This window comes from Globicephala melas, chromosome 21 (assembly GCF_963455315.2).
Source record: "Globicephala melas chromosome 21, mGloMel1.2, whole genome shotgun sequence".
In the NCBI taxonomy this organism is placed as follows: domain Eukaryota; kingdom Metazoa; phylum Chordata; class Mammalia; order Artiodactyla; family Delphinidae; genus Globicephala; species Globicephala melas.
In genome coordinates this window covers 29,930,854-29,951,287 of record NC_083334.1, presented here as the reverse complement: position 1 = coordinate 29,951,287, position 20,434 = coordinate 29,930,854, and the positions used below count along the sequence as shown (strand labels likewise).

At 46.5% G+C, this 20,434-nt stretch overlaps 1 protein-coding gene across 13 annotated transcripts in view; it reads right to left on the bottom strand.

Moving 5' to 3' along the window:
- The window catches only part of TACC1 (transforming acidic coiled-coil containing protein 1), a 112,574-nt gene that overhangs the window by 5,124 nt on the left and 87,016 nt on the right, over positions 1 to 20,434 (bottom strand). For 7 of the 13 annotated variants that reach the window (XM_060291714.2, XM_060291712.2, XM_030833626.3 and 4 more), the window contains 9 exons: positions 19,902 to 19,962; positions 17,503 to 17,710; positions 14,809 to 14,861; positions 8,098 to 8,223; positions 5,515 to 5,591; positions 4,102 to 4,145; positions 2,723 to 2,883; positions 1,855 to 1,961; positions 841 to 961 (listed from right to left, as the gene is read on the bottom strand). In XM_060291714.2, coding sequence (XP_060147697.1) covers positions 841 to 961; positions 1,855 to 1,961; positions 2,723 to 2,883; positions 4,102 to 4,145; positions 5,515 to 5,591; positions 8,098 to 8,223; positions 14,809 to 14,861; positions 17,503 to 17,710; positions 19,902 to 19,962 — 958 coding nt within the window. The remainder of the gene's footprint in view (positions 1 to 840; positions 962 to 1,854; positions 1,962 to 2,722; positions 2,884 to 4,101; positions 4,146 to 5,514; positions 5,592 to 8,097; positions 8,224 to 14,808; positions 14,862 to 17,502; positions 17,711 to 19,901; positions 19,963 to 20,434) is intronic. The other 6 variants (XM_060291713.2, XM_060291711.2, XM_060291716.2 and 3 more) reach the window with 1 other exon arrangement.

Below are 20,434 nucleotides of genomic sequence, written 5' to 3'. Positions count from 1 at the left end.
CCTCTGAAGTCTGTCCTTGAAGTTTGTTTGTCAAACTTCCTTGCTATCATAGGAATTACTTGGGGGTATTTGTAAAAAAAAAAAAAAAGAAAGAAAAAAGTATCTGGGCCTCACTTGATCCATGAGCATCCCCAGGGACCTGGGATTCCAGAGTCTAAGTATCTCAGGGGCCACTGTCTTAGGGGTTATCAGACTCCATGATAAAAACCCCTGCCCTGGCTGAATGGATGCCACAGGCCTGACAGCATGATTGGAGACACAGTAAGAAAAACACTAGAGGCACAGAAAATGAAGTCGAAGAGTCACTAATTAGCAAAAGAATGGGGATCGTCATCACCTCTGATTTTTACTTCTGTAGCAGAGTTTCTCGACCACATCTGGGCAGGGCCAGTCTTGGTGTGGGGCGCATCCTGTGCACCATAGGGTGTTTAGCAGCACCTCTGGCCTCTACCCACTAGATGCCTGTAACATCTCCCAGTCGTGACAACCAAATATACCCCCAGACGTTGCCAAATGTCCCCCTGGAGGGGAAAATTGCGATGAAGGGGGAAGATGGCTTCACATATTATATTACAGAAAAAAACAAAACGGAAAGAGAAAATAGGTAGCTTCGGAGCCTCAGCGTTTGGTCCTCTGAGCTTCAGTTAATGCAACCTCCTCTCTGTACCCTGCCTGTGGCCAGGTCCCACTAATACACCTGGGAGTATCTGTTGCCACCTGAGTCACTTCCCAAAGGAGCTGGATTGAAGCGTCTGCGCAGAGATAAGCCCCTTTCATCCAGACGACATGGGAGCTGCAGCCGAGGAGGAAAAACAAAGGTCTCGGTGGGTCCCCTCTTACCTTCTGCTGAAGGGCCCTTTCCAGGGACTCCACCTTCATCTGCTCTTTCCGGAGCCCCGCGTGGAGAGCGGCGCTCTCAGCCTTTGCTTTTGTTCGAACCTGAGCAATCTCCTCATTGGCTCTGTTTATGGAACGAAGGGACAAAAAGCACATGGTTGGTCATCAGTCGCGGCTCACGATCGGGATGCTAACCGCTGACACCTGTGACACAGAACTAGGAGAACTGACTCCACCATCGAGGAAAAAGAGGAATTGGTGAGCTATATAATTCAATTTTAATTTATAAAAATTCAATTTACACACAACTGCTAAGGAGATTTCCATGATGCAAACCAATGGCAGAATCGACCTTAAAGGCACACGGGACCCTTCAACATTCACATGCCACCAGAAAACAGAATCACATGACAGTTTCTACAACAATCTTAGATGTTTTTTAACCCAGTACAACAACAGGTAGGACCTCTGTGGATTAACACAGCCAATGAGTCAGGATACTAACCACTGGCATCTATGAAACACAGACCTACAAGCAACTTTATTAATTAAAAATCTCCATTAAAAAAGGAGATTCTCACATTTAAAAAATGGTAATTATGTGACATGAGGGCACATTAGCTAACTCTATGGTGATACGTATGTAAATGTATCAAATCAGTGTCGTACACCTTAAACTTACACAATGTCTTATGTCAATTATAGCTCAATACAGCTGGGGTCGGGGGAAAAGGAGGGGGAAAAGGATGTCTGGAAGGATAAAAGAATGATTTCCTGGGGTGAGGAAAGAGGTGGGAACCCATCGGGAGGGGGAGAGAGTGGGAGGGAGAGACTGTATTTTTTTATTCTTTTTAATGTCTGAACCTTGTGAAGAGTCCACCTATTCAAAAAACTAAATAAGACACCCAGGTACACACAAGTGCAACCTGGAACTGCAAAGTAGTGATTTTTTTTTTCTCGTCTGTCAATCTTCCCACAACATCACAAAAGGTGAAATTCTCATGCACAAGCTCTTACTTGTCCAGTTTTTCCTCCGCGTGGACTTTCAGGGCCTGGTACCGCTGCTCCTCTTGTTTAACTCTGGCTAAGTAATCCTGAGCACATTTTTTCAAGGCTTCTTCATTCTGTTCCCAAGTGACAATTTAAAATGAAAGAAACAAGTCATTTTGTTTTCCTTCTACTAGTAACATGCCACATATCAGGGTTTTCATTAAAAAAAAAAAAATGAAAAAACCTAATACATTCAGATGCCTCCAAATAAGACTCCATGGTAGTTTGAAACAGGCACAAATAATTCTCACTGAAGAAACTGTAGATAACTTCATGTATTAACTTTCAAGTCATACAGTAAGTTACACTGACACACCTGCTTTAGGAAGGGCAGATATTCAAAACTGAAGGGCAATCTGATCCCCATTTTAGACAAACCGGACAGTCATTTTTATGGTTAATATGAGAAAAAAAAAAGTGTTCACTGCTATAAATGTGTCTTAGTGACGGTGTACAACCAGATCAAATCAATAGGCCCACTTACACTAAATTTGAAACTTTACACCTACTTTCTTCCAGAATATGCAGCCTGTATTTTTCAGTGCTATGGCTTGACTCCCTTTTACTTTTACTAACATTAAATTGGTGAATAATCAAAAAGAACATTTCTAGAATTCTCCTAAGTCGGAGGGTCCCACGGTTCTTACACTCCGTGCCACACTCTGGTGGTGTCCAAGGCTTCCTGACCTGACCCAGGGGAGGAATGACCAAGACACGCCACCCAGGGGCCCCGATTCCCTGTTTCTAGGCCACCTGCACCTCTGGCAGGTGCGTTTGAAGACCCATTATCAAGAAGACACACCACCAGGGAGGCAGAAGGCAAAGGACGGGCTACCTTCTTGAACCCTTCCAGGACGCCTTTCAGGTTCTCGTATCTCCTGAACAGGTCGGAGAGGGACCTTTCCACCGAGTTTAGGTCGGCCAGGGCCTGCTCCTTCTCCATGGTCAGCTGCTGGAAGCTCTTCTGAGAGGTCATACTCGTCCTCTGTTCATCTTCTGTGAGTCATGATCAGAAGCAACGCACGTTCTCTCAACACACAGCGCACAGCCGCCCTCCCGAGCCACCAGGCAGTACGCTGGGTCGGGGAACCCAGCAGGTAAGGTAACAAAGGTTCCACCCTCAAGGACTGACTTTCTGGCGGGGGAGACATGGTGACAGGTCGGGGCGGGGGAAACACAGCCGGGAAAGAGGGGTGAGCAGTCTCTGCCAGAGGAGAGATGGGAGTGGAGACCCAGAGGAGCTGAGGGCGTGAGCCGTGCGTCTACCCAGGCGTCAGGTGACGCGGACGGCAGAAAATACCATCTCGCCGCCTAAGTGAATGCAGGAAGACCTGACTGACTTAGGGAGTCGGTGCTTACAACAGAGGCTACAAGAGATTCTAAATGCAGTGCAGGAGGGTGAAGCGCTATCCTTTTCTAAAGGCATCGATGGGTCTGGCGCAGGGAAAGCACCACCTGCAGCGGAGTGGGGCCGCCGCATAGAGCAGGGACGTCCCCCCGGGGGTACGAAGGACGAGGTGAGGCCGCCCACCCTGGTGCTGGAACTCGAGTGTCTGCTGTCCTCTAAAAGGAACCTAATGACAGTGATTCCCGTTATCTGCAGGTTCCCTGCTCGCTATTTCTACGTGTAGCCCCCAGATCAGTATGTGTGGTGCGCCCCCGGCCGTTCGGGGACACGCGTGGAACGGCAGAGAACTGGAGTCACCTGCCGGGCACGTTCTCGGCTGAAGCCGGACAAGGCGACGCTCTGCCTCGTTTCATGCTGCAAACAAGTGTCCTTTTCAGGCTACTTAGGGCCACGTTTTTGGCATTTTTGTGCTTCCTGTTGGGGATTTTGAAGTGGGCCCCAAGCCTAGACCTCAGGGCTGTCTCGTGTCCTAAGAGCCACAGGGCTGGAGGTGTCTTAGGGGGAAAACACGTGTGAGATGAGCTCTGTCCTGGCATGAACTGGCATGAACTGGCCGTGAACTCAATGTTAATGCGTGAACAGTATACCTTAAATAAGGTGTCTTCAGACAGAAACACCCATAAGGCAAGCTTTCCTGAGGCTCAATGATTCAGTATCGGCTAATTCAGTGTTTGGGCAACTTCATCAACTACTGCAAATAACAAGAATCGCTTGTATCTCCGGGATGGACAAACTGACGCTTATATTCTGATTTGAAGATCACCTTTGGATCCCATGGCTCGTACCCTAGAAAAAAACTTCCTTACCGATCATTTGGGCAATGGTCTTCTCATACTCAGCCACAATTTTCCTTAAACAAACAAACAAACTCTTATCAGAAGAGAATTTCATTAACAATGGAAGTTGGAGAAACGCTGCCCCAAACAATTAAACACGTTAACATGTACTGACAAACTTACATAACCCAGTTACCTGCTTTGGGGCTCTCCTTTTTTGACGCTTAAACTAAGATTTGTTAATGTTCAGAAAGGTTTTTCTTGAGATTTTGTTTAACCAGGTTTTTGTTCTATTTACAGAAACAACTGCCTCCACCTTTTCTTTGCACTTGCGTGAATGACCCCAAGGCAGTACGTGAATTCTGCTTAGAGAAGGGAATCTTTTACAAAATAAGTTAATGACATTCTTGGGGCTCTTCCTGAGACACCTGACCTGAGTTCAGGCTTCCCCTGGCCCCAAACCACTCTTACAGGTAGTGGGTCCCCTCTGATTCAGATCCGGGTTTTATTTGATTGTCCTAATTCCAGAAGTATTTTAGTTATCCAAAGAGGTTTAAAGATTGCCATGTCATGTTAACCTTTCTTTTAGGGAAGTGCAGTGCTTTCCTGATCCTGCCCCGTGACGGGTGCCCCTCCCTGTGACCTCATCCCCCATCGTGAGAAGTGACCACTCCCCTGCCCCTCACGGGTGGCGCCCATCACGCTGACCCGGCATCCAAGTTCTTACGATGGCTGCTGTAAGCTCCCCAAGGTCAGGGGCCGTGCCGTCCTCCCCACCATGCCAGCACAGGGACTTACACCCGGTAAATGCTCAAAAAACCAAATAATCCAAGAGCCACAAATTAGAGCGGACATATTTAAAATGTTTCTTAGTCACTCAAGTGCCGACTGCACAGTTTATAAATTAGTTATGCTCCCCAGTCTTTGATGCCATGTTTGGTTATTTCACAGCTCCTAACTCTAGGGAGTGAGCAGCAAAAATAAAAAGATTTCAGCATAAAGTCAGTTTTGTTTCCTGTTAACATGCTTTTTATAATCTATTCCGCGGTTGTGAAATCTGAAGCTACCACGTATAATTCGTTTTAGAAATTATAGTGTTTCCATAATTGAGTAGGTCAATAAATCTCTGTATTTCTGTTATTATATCAAATATCAAATGGATATTTTTGCACAAATTGGTCTTTTCAAAAGACAAGAATTATGTGGGTTCTGCTTATTTGCAATGTTCTGAACAACCCAAAATGAGCTACAGCATTTGAATACAATAACTGGTCGGCAATCCTCAGGAAATGACACCATCAGTCACAAATCAAGGTGCAAAGAGCAAAGCCCTGGAGTTCTCAACAGCTGGTTCTGTGTAAGCAAATACTGTCATCACTTCCTTTGTATTAAATCTAAAAATGCATAAAGGTACCCACCCCTCCCCCAAACCTCCAGTCTAACCTCATCTCCAAGACTTCTTGTCGGGTTTCTTCGTATTTTTTCTTCCATTCGTTTGCTTCCATCTCTTTAGTGATTATCTAGATTATAGTGGAGATAAAGCTTGGTTTCACCTACTCAATGTCTTGAATTTAAGACTAGAGCCTGAAAACAACACACAACCAGGTCCATCTGAAGGCAGTCAATCTACAATAGGAATAAAAAACCCTCACCATCTGTGTCTAATGCTCACGACACTGGGGAGGTGCTCTCGGCTGCAGAGGATGCTGGAACGTGGTCACCGGGACGAAGGTGACCAGAACCTCTCCCAGGAAAGCTGCAAGTGGTTATTACCATCTCCAGCTCGGTCCGGGGTCTGGCTATCGGCCCAGAACCCCGCTGGGTCAGGACGCCAACAGCTGAGCCATCTGTCTGGCAGAGACTCATCTTAACCAAGGGCGACGCCACAGCACCAATTTAACTAGGCTGAGAAATGAGACTGCCACCAAATCAGAGCGGGGGACGTTGGCCTGGCCGGACAGTCTCATTTTGCAGAGATTTCAGATTGGGTCAGAATAGGGCCCCGACGTTCCTCCGGGCAGAGGCATCCATCTCACCATTGGCAAGATCTTACTCGCCGGACCAGAACCCATATTGCTGCGTTTGGGAGGCTCGTGCTAACCGGAGAGAAACACTAAATTCATGGCCTCAAATGCCATTTGCCCTGCACAGAGCTCAGATGGGCACCTATCGTTCTCCTGTGATTACACTTCTCTGTGCTTCTTTCTAGTTGGTACAATCTTTATTTTGGTGCCATCTATCAGGATCTCAAGAACTAGAAGCCAACCTGTCTGCTTCAGGGGATCAGGCACATCTTCGATGCATCTGGTGGTCCTCTCAGAGTTTTAACTCTCAGGAGAAAGAAAAAGTCATTTTTCTCATTTACAGGATTTTGTAGGGGCCTCCTTACCACAGCACCTGTTTTGACAACAGGACTAGCTGACACCCCTAATTACTAACTTATTGCTATGTTTTAACAGTTCGAAAGACCTAGGTCAGAGGTAATTAACCACTCTCATTATATTATAAAAATTATATAAGTCACTACACGGAGGGAAGTACCTTCTTAAAAAAAAGGTGGAATCATCAAGAAACACACAAACCAAACACATAAACTACAGCAGAGAAACACAACAGAGGAGGGAGGTAACTAATGGTAGCTAACAGTATCTTTCATATTTTCCAGATCACCCAGGAAAGGCCTAGCAGAGATCTATTTTGAACAGAAGATGTTCAATAAACACAATACAGGGATTCGAGAGTTGAGTTCTTTAATTAAAGAATGGATGAAGGGATTATAGGCATTAAGATGTGAGAGGAAGTCTGCTGGGGACTTTTGGGAAAGTCCTAAAAAAGAGGACTTTGCTCCTAAAGAGAGGTGAATGGCGAGAATTAGACGTTTTCTAATGCTAGGCATTGACGTCTGCAGTGTGAAGCACGGAGCTGCAGCAGCCATCTTAGGACCATGAGGGGAGCTGACCTATGACATTGAAGGGGACAGGCCAGTACACTGAGGATGAAATGGCAAGAACTTAAGTCCCTGATGACCCAATTTGGCTGTGGGATGTGAAAAAGAAGTAGGCATGCGGGCTTCCCTGGTGGTGCAGTGGTTAAGAATCTGCCTGCCAATGCAGGGGACACGGGTTCAAACCCTGGTCTGGGAAGATCCCACATGCTGTGGAGCAACTAAGCCCGTGCGCCACAACGACTGAGCCTGCATGCGGCAACTACTGAAGCCCGTGCGCCTACAGCCCATACTCTGCAGCAAGAGAAGCCACTGCAATGAGAAGCCCGCGCACCGCAACGAAGAGTAGCCCCCGCTCGCTGCAACTAGAGAAAGCCCGCGCGCAGCAACGAAGACCCAATGCAGCCAAAAAAAAAATCGATAAAATAAATAAATAAAAAATAATAATAATAAATAAATAAATTTATAAAAAGACAAAGAAGTAGGCATGCATTAAATACTAATACGGAATGATCACCATGATGTATTTTTAAGTGAGAAAAGCAAGGTACAGAATGGTATATGCAGTATTCTACCATTTGTCTAAAAGAGGGAAGAAAAGACACGTATATTTATAATTGCTTGTTTCTGAATAAAATAACTCTGAAAGGAAAAAAAACAAGAAAAAAAAGAATGGATGAAGGTAGGAAACAATGTTACATTCCTGCAAGTCTAGAATTTAAGAAACTTTTAGGCAGGAGCATATATCCTCTGTGAAATGAAGGTGCTGATTTAGTTACATACGTGGGTAAAGTTGGCAAAATGCGATACGTAAAACTTCAGGGCTAAAAGATAAAGAAGTGCACAAAAGTTCTCAAGATGTTTCCAAGCGTCAGCTTTGCCCTCTGGATACCAGGAGGCCAGGAATCCAGCTCCAGCGAGGCGTTTTACAGGGAGCCCTTGATACGAGCTACAGGTGGAGGAAACAGGGACTTCCAGCCGGGGAGAAAGAACTCAAGCCAGCAGAGATGGAAGCTACCCACTGGCACACGGGCTTTACAAAGAAACGGAGCCAGAAGTGGACGCAGCGAGGAAGCCTTTACCTCTTCTCGTATCAGGGTGAGCACGGCGGTCTTGTCTGATTCACTGAGGCAGATGCCGTCCAGCGGGCTCTCCCCTCCACAGGCCACGGACACAGGGCCCTTCTCCCCCAGGGACTCCAGCAGTGCCTGTTGGGGGAGAGGGCACAGGTAAGACGTCCGCTCTTCAGCTGCTTAACCCCAAATATCCTCTGATAACTTCCTCCTGAAGAAACCGATCACACCCTTTAAAAAACACGTTTCAAGGGGAAAAAACAGCAGGGGAGGCTTAAAAAGAAAGCACCTAGTTACAGCACGATCTGAAGGAAAACCCGTTCTAATGCATATCAGGGAGGTCTCAGCTTCTGTTTTAACGGACGGCCTAGAGAAGTTTTCTTCTCATCCAAAAAGGAGACAGTGTAATTACAGAGGTCAGTCACCAGAGTGACTCTTTCTCTTTGCATAAAAGAGAAAACCATCTGTGGTTAATGTCTCGTGAACCTGGGGATCTCTGGGGATGATGTGTTCCATGTAAATAAATTCCCAGAAAAGTGTCAACCTTTTTACATATAGATGCTTTGGATGGAAATGTTTCTAAAATGACTTTCAGGCCAAAGCAGGTAGAAATGGCAAATATATGTGAACTCTGACCCCACCCCGGGATGATTCAGGATCACAGGGAATTTCAGTGGCCCTGAGGGCTGGCACGTGGAGACCCAGCGATGTTGTCACGTGCACAGACGCCAGGGTCTGGGCTGCATTTCCATGTCCTGGGTCTTCCCAACACTGAGTTTTCAGTTCCCTTCCGTCAACATGTCACCTTCTGAGGTGCCAGATTGATTTTTGCCATAAACCTGGGTTCCCGGGAGCCACATTCAGTTACGATTTTGTTTTTCACAAGAACGTGGGCTTTGTACCATTTTTTTTCCTAAAAAGCATTTTTGGGGGTTATTTCCTCCCACCTATGTTAACTTTCTGTATAAATGGGGGGAAAAGCTGATCTAATAACACCCAAAATGCCCGCCAAGGTGACCTGGGAATCTTTTTTTAAAAAAATTATTAGACTTAGGGTTAGGATTAGGGAATAATCTTAATAATCTTCAATGTCAGCATAACTGATTAGTTACTGACTGCAATCAATCGGGCTCTGGTATCTTGTTTGAATCGAGCTTGAACAGGAAGTCCAAGGTCAATGTAGACCAGTGGTTTTTAAACTTTGCAGGGTCATTATGGACTCACTCTCTCTCTAGAAAATGCTCAAGAACACGCACATAAATTTCACCTCGATCTTCATTGCCCTCAGGCAAGGGTCCAACAGACAAACCCCTGGCTGAGGCCACAGAAAAGGGAAAACGCAAAAGCCACGAGCCGGCAGTGCCCCTTCCAGCACCATGTGGGGGAGGCCAGCCCACCATGCTGACAGAAGCCCGAGGCCCCCCAGAAACACCTTCTATCCTGGGGGAGCTCCATCACCAGAGCCAGAAGCTACTAGGGGTCAGCAGCCCTAACATGGCCCCCAATGACCCCACCCCCTGTACGAGTCCTTTTGGGTAGCCTCCTCCCCTTGAGTTAGGCTGGACCCAGTGACCCTCGTCTAAAGCACAAAAAGTGGTAAAGTCATGCGGTGTCACTCGTTGACAAAGAGGCTCCGGCTGTGAGAAGCTCTGTGGAGAGGCCACGTGGCAAGGAACGGCCGTCTCTGCCAATGGCCAAGTGAGACAGCTTGGAAGCAGATCCACCCAAATTGAGCCTGGAGGTGACCCCAGCCCTGGTCAGTACCCTGAGAGCGGCTGGGGAGAGACCCCAAGTCAGAGGCACTCACTGAAGCTGCCCCAGGACTCTCGACACAGAAAGGATGAGATCGTGATCATCTGCTGTCGGTCGCTGACACACTGGACATGTGACTCATACCCCGACCTTCCGTGCCACAGTGCCCATCAAGACTCCTCCCAACCACCCCGCCTCCCGTGTAACCTGCCTACTAGGTCCAGCCCACACATTTGGTTCATCTCGTCACATTTCCGATTCTAAATTATTACATTTTAAATCAGTCTTTTGTTTTTATTATTCTAAATCAGAATCCCTAAGACAAGGCAACTCTGGGAAGCTGGTCCCCTGTGCCTTCCGTGACCCTCACGTTAGCAAGAGTTTGGGAAATAAGCCAAGTTTTCTTAGTAAGGGAAATATTGTCTGTTCTGGAGGTCTGCATCTCACTCATCCTCGAGGGGATAAATGAATTCAGTCCGCCCACTTGTTTAACGACTTCGCTCTAACAAATGAGGTGCCTGGAAGCGGCAGCGTTCCGAGCTGGAAGATCAGGCCTTAGATGGGGACAAATACACCTGGACGAGTGGCTCTGCAGCCGGCAGCTCTCCCGGCCACTCCCTCTGCCTGGCCGGACACCACAAGCCCCATGACTCAAAATGCAACAGCTCTTACGAGGAATTTATAGCCGTGGCCTATTTTAGCTGCCTTTTCCAGTCCTCTAGGATTTATTTAGCTTTTTACATTCCGCAGTCCTTTATACTGTTTATCAAACAGCACAGAAAGCCTACAGAATCTACCATCACCAAAAACTGGCCTGACCAGCTCTTCCTGGGCTGGGCAATCTAGTACGTGTTTAATAAAGATGCTAAGCCAATAGATCAATCACATCCTTCCAAAAGGGTCCTGCTTCACATCCCCTGGTCTTTCTCCCTGTCCCACAAAGCTTTCACCCTTGAGGACCCACAAAGACCTGTCTACAGACAGTGGGACCCAGGGGAGTCTTGGCTGTAAGTTCACAGTGAGCGCAGATGCCACAAAGTAATTCTCGGCTCACGTCCTTGCGATGAGAGAAATCAGGATCCCTAATCTGTCAGGCTCATCCCATTTGTCCTTGAACCTGTTAGAGCAGCGTCCCCCCTGCCACTTCTAACGGAGACACACTGGAAAAGCCAAGTGAACTCAACTTTTAAGAAGTTTAAGATTTCTTTGAAAAAATAGCAGATTGACTCCTAAGTGAAGATGCTGTAGACCAGCAGCTGAAAAGAGAGATGACCACCCTCCGCTCTTAGTTACTTGGCCCTGGCCGCCCCCTGGTGCTGGGCAGAGACTGCAACAGGAATGCCCTTCAGAGCAACACCCAGAGGCATACAGAGGCACAGGCTAGACTAAACAGACTTCTTTTTTTTTTGCGGTTCGCGGGCCCCTCACTGTTGTGGCCCCTCCTGCTGCAGAGCACAGGCTCCAGACACGCAGGCTCAGCAGCCATGGCTCACGGGCCCAGCCGCCCCGCAGCATGCAGGATCTTCCCAGACCGGGACACGAACCCGTGTCCCCTGCATCAGCAGGCGGACTCTCAACCACTGCGCCACCAAGGAAGCCCTAAACAGACTTCTTAGTCAGTGTTTTGAATATTGCAAGTTCTTTATGCAATGCTGATTCAGCGTTCTAAGGAAGTAGGAAGTAGAAATTAATTTACTTCTGCAAGTTCAACTGGAGTTACCGTTCAAAGATGACAACCCAGGACGTGGTCTTTGCAGGGGGCTCTGGAGACAAGGCCTCCCCCATCTTCTCTCTCCCGCTCTCCCCCAGCTTTCCCACCAACGTCATGCCACCACACAGCAGCTCAGGGCTTTCTGGCTCCGCCTTGCACGTTACCCCTTCCCCGCATCTTCACAACCCCCCTGCCGAGGCAGGGAGGTGGGGCTAACTCTGTGGATGAATAACTGGGGAATGTGCAAGCGTAACCGGGGCGTTTCAAGAACGTGGGTAAACCTCCCCAATCTGCAGACCAGTGCTTGGGCCCCTCAACACAGCCTTCGACCATCCCTTTGCCATTTTTACACACAGAAAAGACTAGACGACGCTCTCACAGTACCTGGAAAACGTCACAGGAAACTGGTTTCCCTAAGGGCACGACCAGGCAGTTTGGGGAGCGGAGGGTGGAGTCTCATCCTTTTGTGGGAAGGACCCCCTCCCACAGATGTGGGGGACACTTCACTACTTGCAGAATGGTGGCCTCAATGGCTCCTCAAAGTGACTGTGTCATCAGCCACGGTGGCTGTGCTGGGAATGACTACAAGACCTGGCTCCCGGAGACCACCGTCACTGCTGTGTAATGCTCCTGACAGGGGACCACGCTCCAAGTCCCTGGCCCCTGTGTGCATGTCCTCCTTCTGCCCGGCGCCCACGGCTCCCTCGCCCACCCTTACGTCCCTTACTCTGTGTCCTCCAGGGAGACACCGTGGGTCGCAGTCCAACGGTGAGTCACGAGAACGGTTACTAGGACAAGCAACGTGCATTAAAATAAATGGAATAGAATAGAAGACATCAGAGTGAGCCACAGGAAGAGAGGCAGATACTGTTCTGTGCAATTTGTCTGATGACAATACAAACGCGTGTGTTGAGATGTGTCATACGTACCTACGAGCCAGGATGCAAAGTGTATTCTTACTGTGGATCCAGGTTCAGAACGTTTCTGTCACAACTTCACCTAATCCTTCAGCTTCAACTATGCCCTGTGTCCTAAGGGCGCTCAGATCTACTGAAGCCAACCTTGACCTTTCCTGAGCTCACGCTGTGTGCTTCTCACTGCCTACGGGAAATGTGAACCGAGAAGCTGGTCTCACAGATGTCTCAAAGCCACACGTCTAAAACTGAACTTCTACGATTCTGCACCTCCTCTGTACTCCTGATGTACTGGCTCCTGCGTCCAGCCGTGTTCACTGTGGCCGGTGCTGGGGTACAGGGGCCAGCACACAGTCACGGTCCCAACCCGTGGGGCAGGCTGGGAGAAGAGAAAGTACCTCCAAGGGGCGGGCCCACAGCAGTGAACCAAAGCCCGTTTGGCTGGGCAAGGGTCTGGCGTGGGAAGGAGACAGGGGCGGTGCAGAAAGCCGCGGAGGCCACAGCAGAGTCTGAGCTCAGCCTACAGACAAGGGAAGCCAACGGAAGGGTTTAAGCAAAGAGGAACAACTCTGGCTGACGGAAGAGGAGGACAGAATAGCCTCAGGAACAGGGAGATTCATTAGGAAACTGCCACCATGCTTAAAAAGACCGGTGGTGGCCACGGGCTGGACAAAAGTAGACGGATTTACAACATCTGCTTTCTGGACGTGGAAACCACAGACCCTACGTGTGGGAATACAGAGGACGGGGGAGTCCAAGAGGACCCCGGGGTTGTGGCTTAGACGACGAGGTGGACAGCGGTGCCACCTGTTGAGACGAGGCCCCTCTGGGCTTGGTTATCAGCAACGCCGACCACTCAGATGGTCAAGGCGGAAAACTCGATGGCCTTCAGCGACTTTCTGCAACCTCCACCTCAGCCACCACGTACACCCCGGAAGCCACCAAGCAGTGATGGTTCTGCCTGCTAAGTCCCAGCCTCCGCCCAATCCTCTGATTTACTACCAATCATGATGCTCCCTACTTCAACCCACAGGAGAGTCCTCTGCTGCGTTTCCATGAATTCCAAGGCTCGCGGCACGATGTCTAGGGCCCCAGTGGCCTGGTTCTCACCTACCACACGCACAGTATCCTCCGATCACGTGAGATTATTCGTCCCTACAACTCCTTATAAAGCCCACACTTCTTCTTACTCCCTGTCTTTGCGCAGTACAACTCTCCTGCCCAGAACACCCTTCATTGCCTTATCTACCTGGCAAACCCCATTCTTCCTTTAAAACTTAGTTCAAGTGAGGAACCCAGAAGACCCTACCTTAACCACGTGATCAGTTAATTCCACCAATAATGGGATGCACCGATACCCATGAGGTCCCTTCTGATGCATTCGTGCCCAAAATGTGTAAACTGAATTTAATCATAAGAAAACACTCGACCAGCCCAAATTGAAAGATATTCTACAAAACAACTAACCAGCGCTCTTGAAAAGAGCTAAGGTCCGGAAGGACAGAGACAGACTGAGGAACTGTCACAGATTAAAGGAGATTGAGAACACGGGCACTGAATGCCTTGTGGGGTCCTGCCCTGGATCCTGTGCCAGAGAAGGGACACCAGTGGGGGTAGCTGGTAAGACCTGGATACGGTTTACAGAGCAGACAATAATACTGTACCAGCGTGTAGTGATTCTGATTACAGGAGAGGTTAAAGTTTCAGAAGCATGGGTGCAAGAGTTATAGGAATTCTTTGTACTATTTTTGTAAGCCTGAAAGTTAAAAAGAAAAAAAATTGTTTTTAATTAGCTCAAATCCAGCCTTCCTGACACATGCCGCGCAGTGGGTCAGCCCAGTCCTGGGGACACATCCTGGTGTAACATTCACCACAGGGTAACCCTGGTTTCCATTTTGTAATCTACAACCAGGGCTGCTCGAAAGAAATACAACGTAAGCCATATGTAATTTAAAAATTCTCAGTAGCCACACTTAAAGGGTAAAAAAAAACAGGTGAAATTAATTTTAATAATATAGTTTTGTTAACCCAATAGATCCAAAACATCAGCATGTTATCAGTATAAAAAGTTAGAGACATTTTATTTTCCCTTCTTTTCTGCGCTAAGTCGTCAAATGCTGGTTGCCCTTTACACTTGGAGGACATCTCAGGACGTCCAGCTACAGGTCCAAGTACTAGTGGTCACCCTCCGAGACGCCTCAAGTGAAGGAGCTGTGCTTTATTTTTATCTTATGCCCGTCACCAGACACAGACTAGAATTTAATTACTGAGTTAACATGGGCTTCAAAACAAACACTGAACCCCCCGTGCTCACACCCCTCCCCCACGAGCCTGGGGACTCACGGGCACGGCGGGTCCATCCTTCTCCATCTGTTGGCACGTCTCCTTCTCAGTGCCTAAAACACAGAGAGTCATTTTTAGAGTCATCCCAAGAGGTTGTGCCTTTCCTTCCCACCAAGAGACTCTGGGAGACCCCAGCGCAGGCCCGGAAGGACATCTAAGGGCCCCTGAACAGCATCTCAAGATCTTGGAAGACGCGCTACATTCTGCTGACCACTGCGCTGTCTGTGTTCAGGGTCCAAAACATCCAGAGGAAAGAGAAGCTTACGGTCCGTCGGCCTCAGACAGAAGCACGTCCTCAGGTGGAGAGAACGGCAAGGCTGCCCCCTTGTGTCCATGAAAAGTTTTGCAAGTGAGTTGGACTAACCACAGGGTCATTTCAGAAAGAGGAGAAACCGTTAACGCTGAAACCTATTTTATTACCAAGTTGGAGTGAATCTGAATTCCAGTCCTGAAGGGTACGTCAGTGGAATTAATGTAGCAGATAAAACAAAAACCTAAATTTCAATGCCTGAACACTAAACTCATTATCCTCCCCACACCCTTCAAGCTGGTTTTCTTGGCTCCGCTCTACCACCAGAGTCAACGCGTACAAAAAACCAACACGATGCTTTTTCTGATTAAAGGAACATGCACTCGTTGAAGAAAATTTTAAAATATGCAAAAGCACATAAAATGCTAAAGCTACAGTCCTCCACCCGCAATCGCAAATGACCTTTAGTGCACTGTCGAGAGTGAATTATTGAGAACACAAATGTGACCATCACTACTTCGCTTAAAAACCTTCAGTGGCTCCTCTATATTGATAAAGCCCCAATTCCTCAGGACAACCCCGGGTTCCCACTTGCCCTGTACTCACGGACAGCTACTGGGCATTTTACCTGTGTGGCAGGTTCCTTCCCATCCCTGTGAGAGACTCCTTGGGGTGCACCTTTGTATTTATCTATCAAGACCCAGGCTGAAGGTGATATCCCAGGACACAGTTCACCCACCCCACACGACCAGGGCCCCTGCTCGCTCCCACGATGTGGCTCATCAGTTACGAACAGTGTTAACAGGACCTGTTCTGTTAGCAGAACCCCAGCTCATAAAGTTTCTGCCAAAGGAATTTCCTCCTAGTGAGGAAGGATATAATTCAACAAACATGGACCATGCACCTGCACTAGAGGAAAATCGAAGATGAATCACTCATAGTCCTTAACCTCAAGAAGTTTATCAAAGATAACCTTCCATCAAAGATAACCTTCCATAACTAATACATGGAACGTACGAAGAAATGCTGTGGGAGCCAAGTGTCCTTTTTGAGACAGACCGCCAAGGATGGGCAGAATCTCTACAGGACAATGGTGAAGAAAGGCATTTCATATACAAGAAATAAGTGTAGGTATGAGAGTCCTAAGGGTAAGCCTGTGCGATGCGTAAAGGGGCACAAAAGGAAATGGCAGACGGGGTCTTCGGAGCAAACATCAGAGCAGAAAAGAGGCCTGGGAGGAAATGTGGAACAGTGCCTGGCATGTTTATTTTATAGACGGGAAACAGACCTGGGAAGGTGGGGAGATAACTCTCACAAAGTCCAGATTTCCACCTGCTTCTCTGGTTTGACGATAGATCATTATTTTTGAAATTCTAAGTATAAAAGCTCCACACCGAACTATGATGCCAAAGACCTGAGTTTCCAATAATGTTTAATGGAGTCGGGAACACGGTGCCAAGTGCTTCACAATGAAGGTTAAGGCCGCAGACACAACCTGGGACCTGGAAAAGGGCCTCGGATTTAGAATGTTCTAAAGAGGAAACCAGCACTAAGCTTCAGCACAGGTTGGTCTAGGCCCTTGTGAGAACATGAAGAAGCATCAGGCTTTTTCAATCCACCACGTCTGCAAGCAGGAAAACTTACAATAGTTGAGGGTAATGAAAACCATCTCTTCACACGTTAGCCTTGTGGTTAAAAGCCCGTGAAGCCAAGACTGCTGGGAACTCAGACCCTAGTCCACCACTTACTAGACAGGAGACCGTGGCCGAGATCCTTAACTTCTGTCTCACTTTCCCTCTCTGATAATGGGGAAAAGAATGCTGCCTAATATGAAATAGATAAAAAACAAGGAGCTACTGTATGGCACAGGGAGCTATGTTCAATATCTTGTAATAACCTACAATGGAAAAGAATCTGAAAAAACATATGTAACTGAATCAGTTTGCTGTACACCTGAAACTAAGACAACATTGTAAATCAACTGTACTTCAATTTAAAAAGAAACAAAAAAAAGAACGCTACCTAGTGAGGAGACATGAGTTACTACACGTAAAACACTTAAAACAGTGCCTGCATGTGGAAGCAACTATACCTGTTAGTCGTTATTATTTCTATAAGGGAAACCAGGAGCCCAATAATCCCAACATGGTTCCAGGTCGCTACACGTGAAGATGTGGCCAGACTGAAATAATGAGGAAAGAATTCAAGCAGTCTGATACATCAGTGTCTCCGTACATCCTGCCACTCAGATCCATACGTCCCTGGCGCTCCACTGACACCCTTTTGTGTCCCTTCTCCAGGCAAAGAAGCAAAGCACAGACCAGCAGCCTAAACCTATCCATCAAGGGACCCGTTCTCTAATCTCTTTAAAGTGTCTCCTGCCCTGGGCTTCCAGGCATTTCTATGCTTATGTACGTAAAAGAGATGAAGATTTGCTTCCATACCTGCTTCTGAGGATGAAAACGCATGATTTATGGCAGACACGGGAACATTGGAACATTCAAAGTACTCCAGGTCGTCCTCTGGCTCACCTTTCCCCTCGGCCCCAATGGGTTTCTGACCAGATGACGTGGACGCCAGCTTCTCCTCGTCGGTAGCATGGCCATCCCTGTTAGAAATGTCTGAAATCTGGGAGATCACTGCTCCTTCATCCTGGGAAAGGCAACAGATGAGATGCTACCATTTAGGAGGGCAAGCAGTGGGGAAAGCGACATCTCAGGAAGAGCAAAGCAGCCGCCATTCCATATGGATGTTCTCCACGAATCTGGGTACCAACCAAGGAAGAAGCTGCAGCCCCTCAACCATGGAAGGTTGTATTTTCTAGGGCCTACCTTCTGTAATTCACACCTGAGGTTTAAAAAATTAAGCTTTTCTAGCCTAAATTTATAAGCAACAAGTTGAAGTGGCTGAAGAAAATAGTTTTCCTACATTTTGCTCATATAGATAGATCCTAGACTTTTCTAGAAAATTTATGCACCCCACTGTATTTTCAGGTGACATCTAAAAACCTTTCACTACGAGCTTAAGTAGTCACAAAGGCTATAATATCTGCTACATATTATTTATTTGTTTGCTTGTTTACTTATCTCTCTTTCTAGTTTTATTGAGATATAATTGACATAACAGCACTGTGTAACTTTAAGAGGTACAGCATAATGATATGACTTACGTACATCATGAAATTATCACAGTAAGTTTGGAGAACATCCATCCTCTCACACAGATACAAAAGAAAAGAAAAAAATTTTATTATATTTTAAATACTGACTTGGCTTATTAATTCAATTTAGTTACTCTAGTGACTTGATACTTTACCATCTGTTTAAAATCGAACATGAATAAGCCCTTTAATAGTCAGAAATTTACATCATTCCTTTTCCTCTCTGAATTTGTATTTCCTTGCTACTTCCATCAAGAAATTATCCCAAAGAAATGCATTTGCTTTCCAGTTTTTTAAAGTTCTCCTATTACATTTGTTTAAAAAATTTTTTTTAATCTTTTTTTACAACCGTAAGTCTCTAAGTGGTAACATTTTTTCTTCTGGAGGGTTATCACTACAATTACAAAGGCACTGTTTATTCTAAAAGTTTTACAATGTTTGGTAAGTACAATCAAACACAGAAGTAAAATTTTTAAAAAATGGAAATCGATGACAATATTTTGTTGCACCAATTTTAAAAAGCTTTTACAAGGCAATACGTGTTATTTTTCTGGAGCAAAAATCAAACGTAAATTTTTCATAGTTCTTGCTGCCTCTGCTTTAGCAGCATTTGAAGGTGGACACTTCATACGTTTGTAATAGATGAAGAATAAATCAAATTACAAATCTTTTTTTTTTTTTAAATCTTAAACCACGTACCAAGTTTTTGGTCCAAATTGCGTAAGATAAGTTAAACTTAAAATGCAATGACTGTATTTCTGTAATCATGGTTACGCTGGAATAAAGTTTTAAAAAGGAAGAAAAAAAAGGACTTCATTGCAATCAAATGGGTCCGGGTTTTCTTTTGTTTGCTTGTGTGTGTGCGTGTGTTTGTTTCCCAATTAATTATATAGTCATGGACAAATATTTATTGCTAGAATGAAACAAAGGTCAGCATCAATTTGATTCCTGTTTTCCATTTTTATAATTATAATCAAGAAGCCAGAAGCCTTACTAATACAAATAAATAGGTGAAACAGAACGAAGTTTGTAATAGAAATGTCTCAGTTCTTTGAACTCCTTTCCAAATTATGTTCCAAAAAATTCTATCATCAATAATTATCTTTTTTTTTTCCTCTTGGGCCATGTCGTGCTGCATGGGGGATCTTAATTCCCCAACCAGGGATCGAGCCCGAGCCCCCTGCAGTGGAAGCGTGGAGTCCTAACCACTGGACCACGGGGGAAGTCCAAATAATTATCTTTTTAATTGAGATATAACTGACATATCACGGTGTCAAAAATTATTTTTAATAATCTATCAGCTGACAATTCAGGTTCTCCTAACTTGCTAAAAGCAATGAACTGGAAAACCATCTGACTTTAAAAATATATTATCCAGTCACTGGAGTCAATCACCTTCTTATAACTTACACCAGTATTTCAAATCCCCTCTTTGGTGCCCAGAGGTTTCACACCCAGTGGTGATGCACCCTAGTAAGTTTGAGAACGGGTGAGAGGGAACTTTATCACAAAAAAGTGGGAAAAGGGTACCTGTGAAGGAACGGTTCCCTTATCTTCAGAGCCCTTTCTCAGATCAGCTTAGCAAGTCAAGGATTTGGGAACTGGTTTCCTTAAAGCTGAGTCCTCAGATCCCCACTGGAAAATCTTCATTCATCACCACTCTGATGAGGAACACAGACTTACCTGAGAACACCCATCCAAAGCAAGAGACTGGGCTTCGTATTTCTTCACCTTACAGCCACTCCTGGGAAAAAAACAAACAGAACACCGGGCCGGTTTGGAATCACACTGACAATCTCCAAGCTGTGAGATGGTGCAGACAGCGGTGTGTGCAGACACAAGCCAAAGCGCACAGCCCCACGCGAGTCACACGTCCACGCATCAGAGATGGGAACAAACACCTTCCCGCCTCTGAATCCTCTCCCGAGAGGCAGGGCAAGCAAAGAACTGTAACTCAGCGACCTCCTCACTTGCTTCTGCGGGTAGCTAGACACCAGCACTCGGGCCCCTACGGTTTGTAACTGTGCGCCAGCAGCCACCAACAGCTCTTCCGAGAGCAGCCCCAGTACCTGGAGACGGTCGGGTCATCTGATCCGCGCTCACTTGGCTTTGATAAGTCACCAGAAAAATTACCACGCCGGACCACATTCTTTAAAAATTCTTTATTGCGCTAAAAGCCACAGAAGTCTGGGAAGACAGCTCCAGACCTGCGTGCT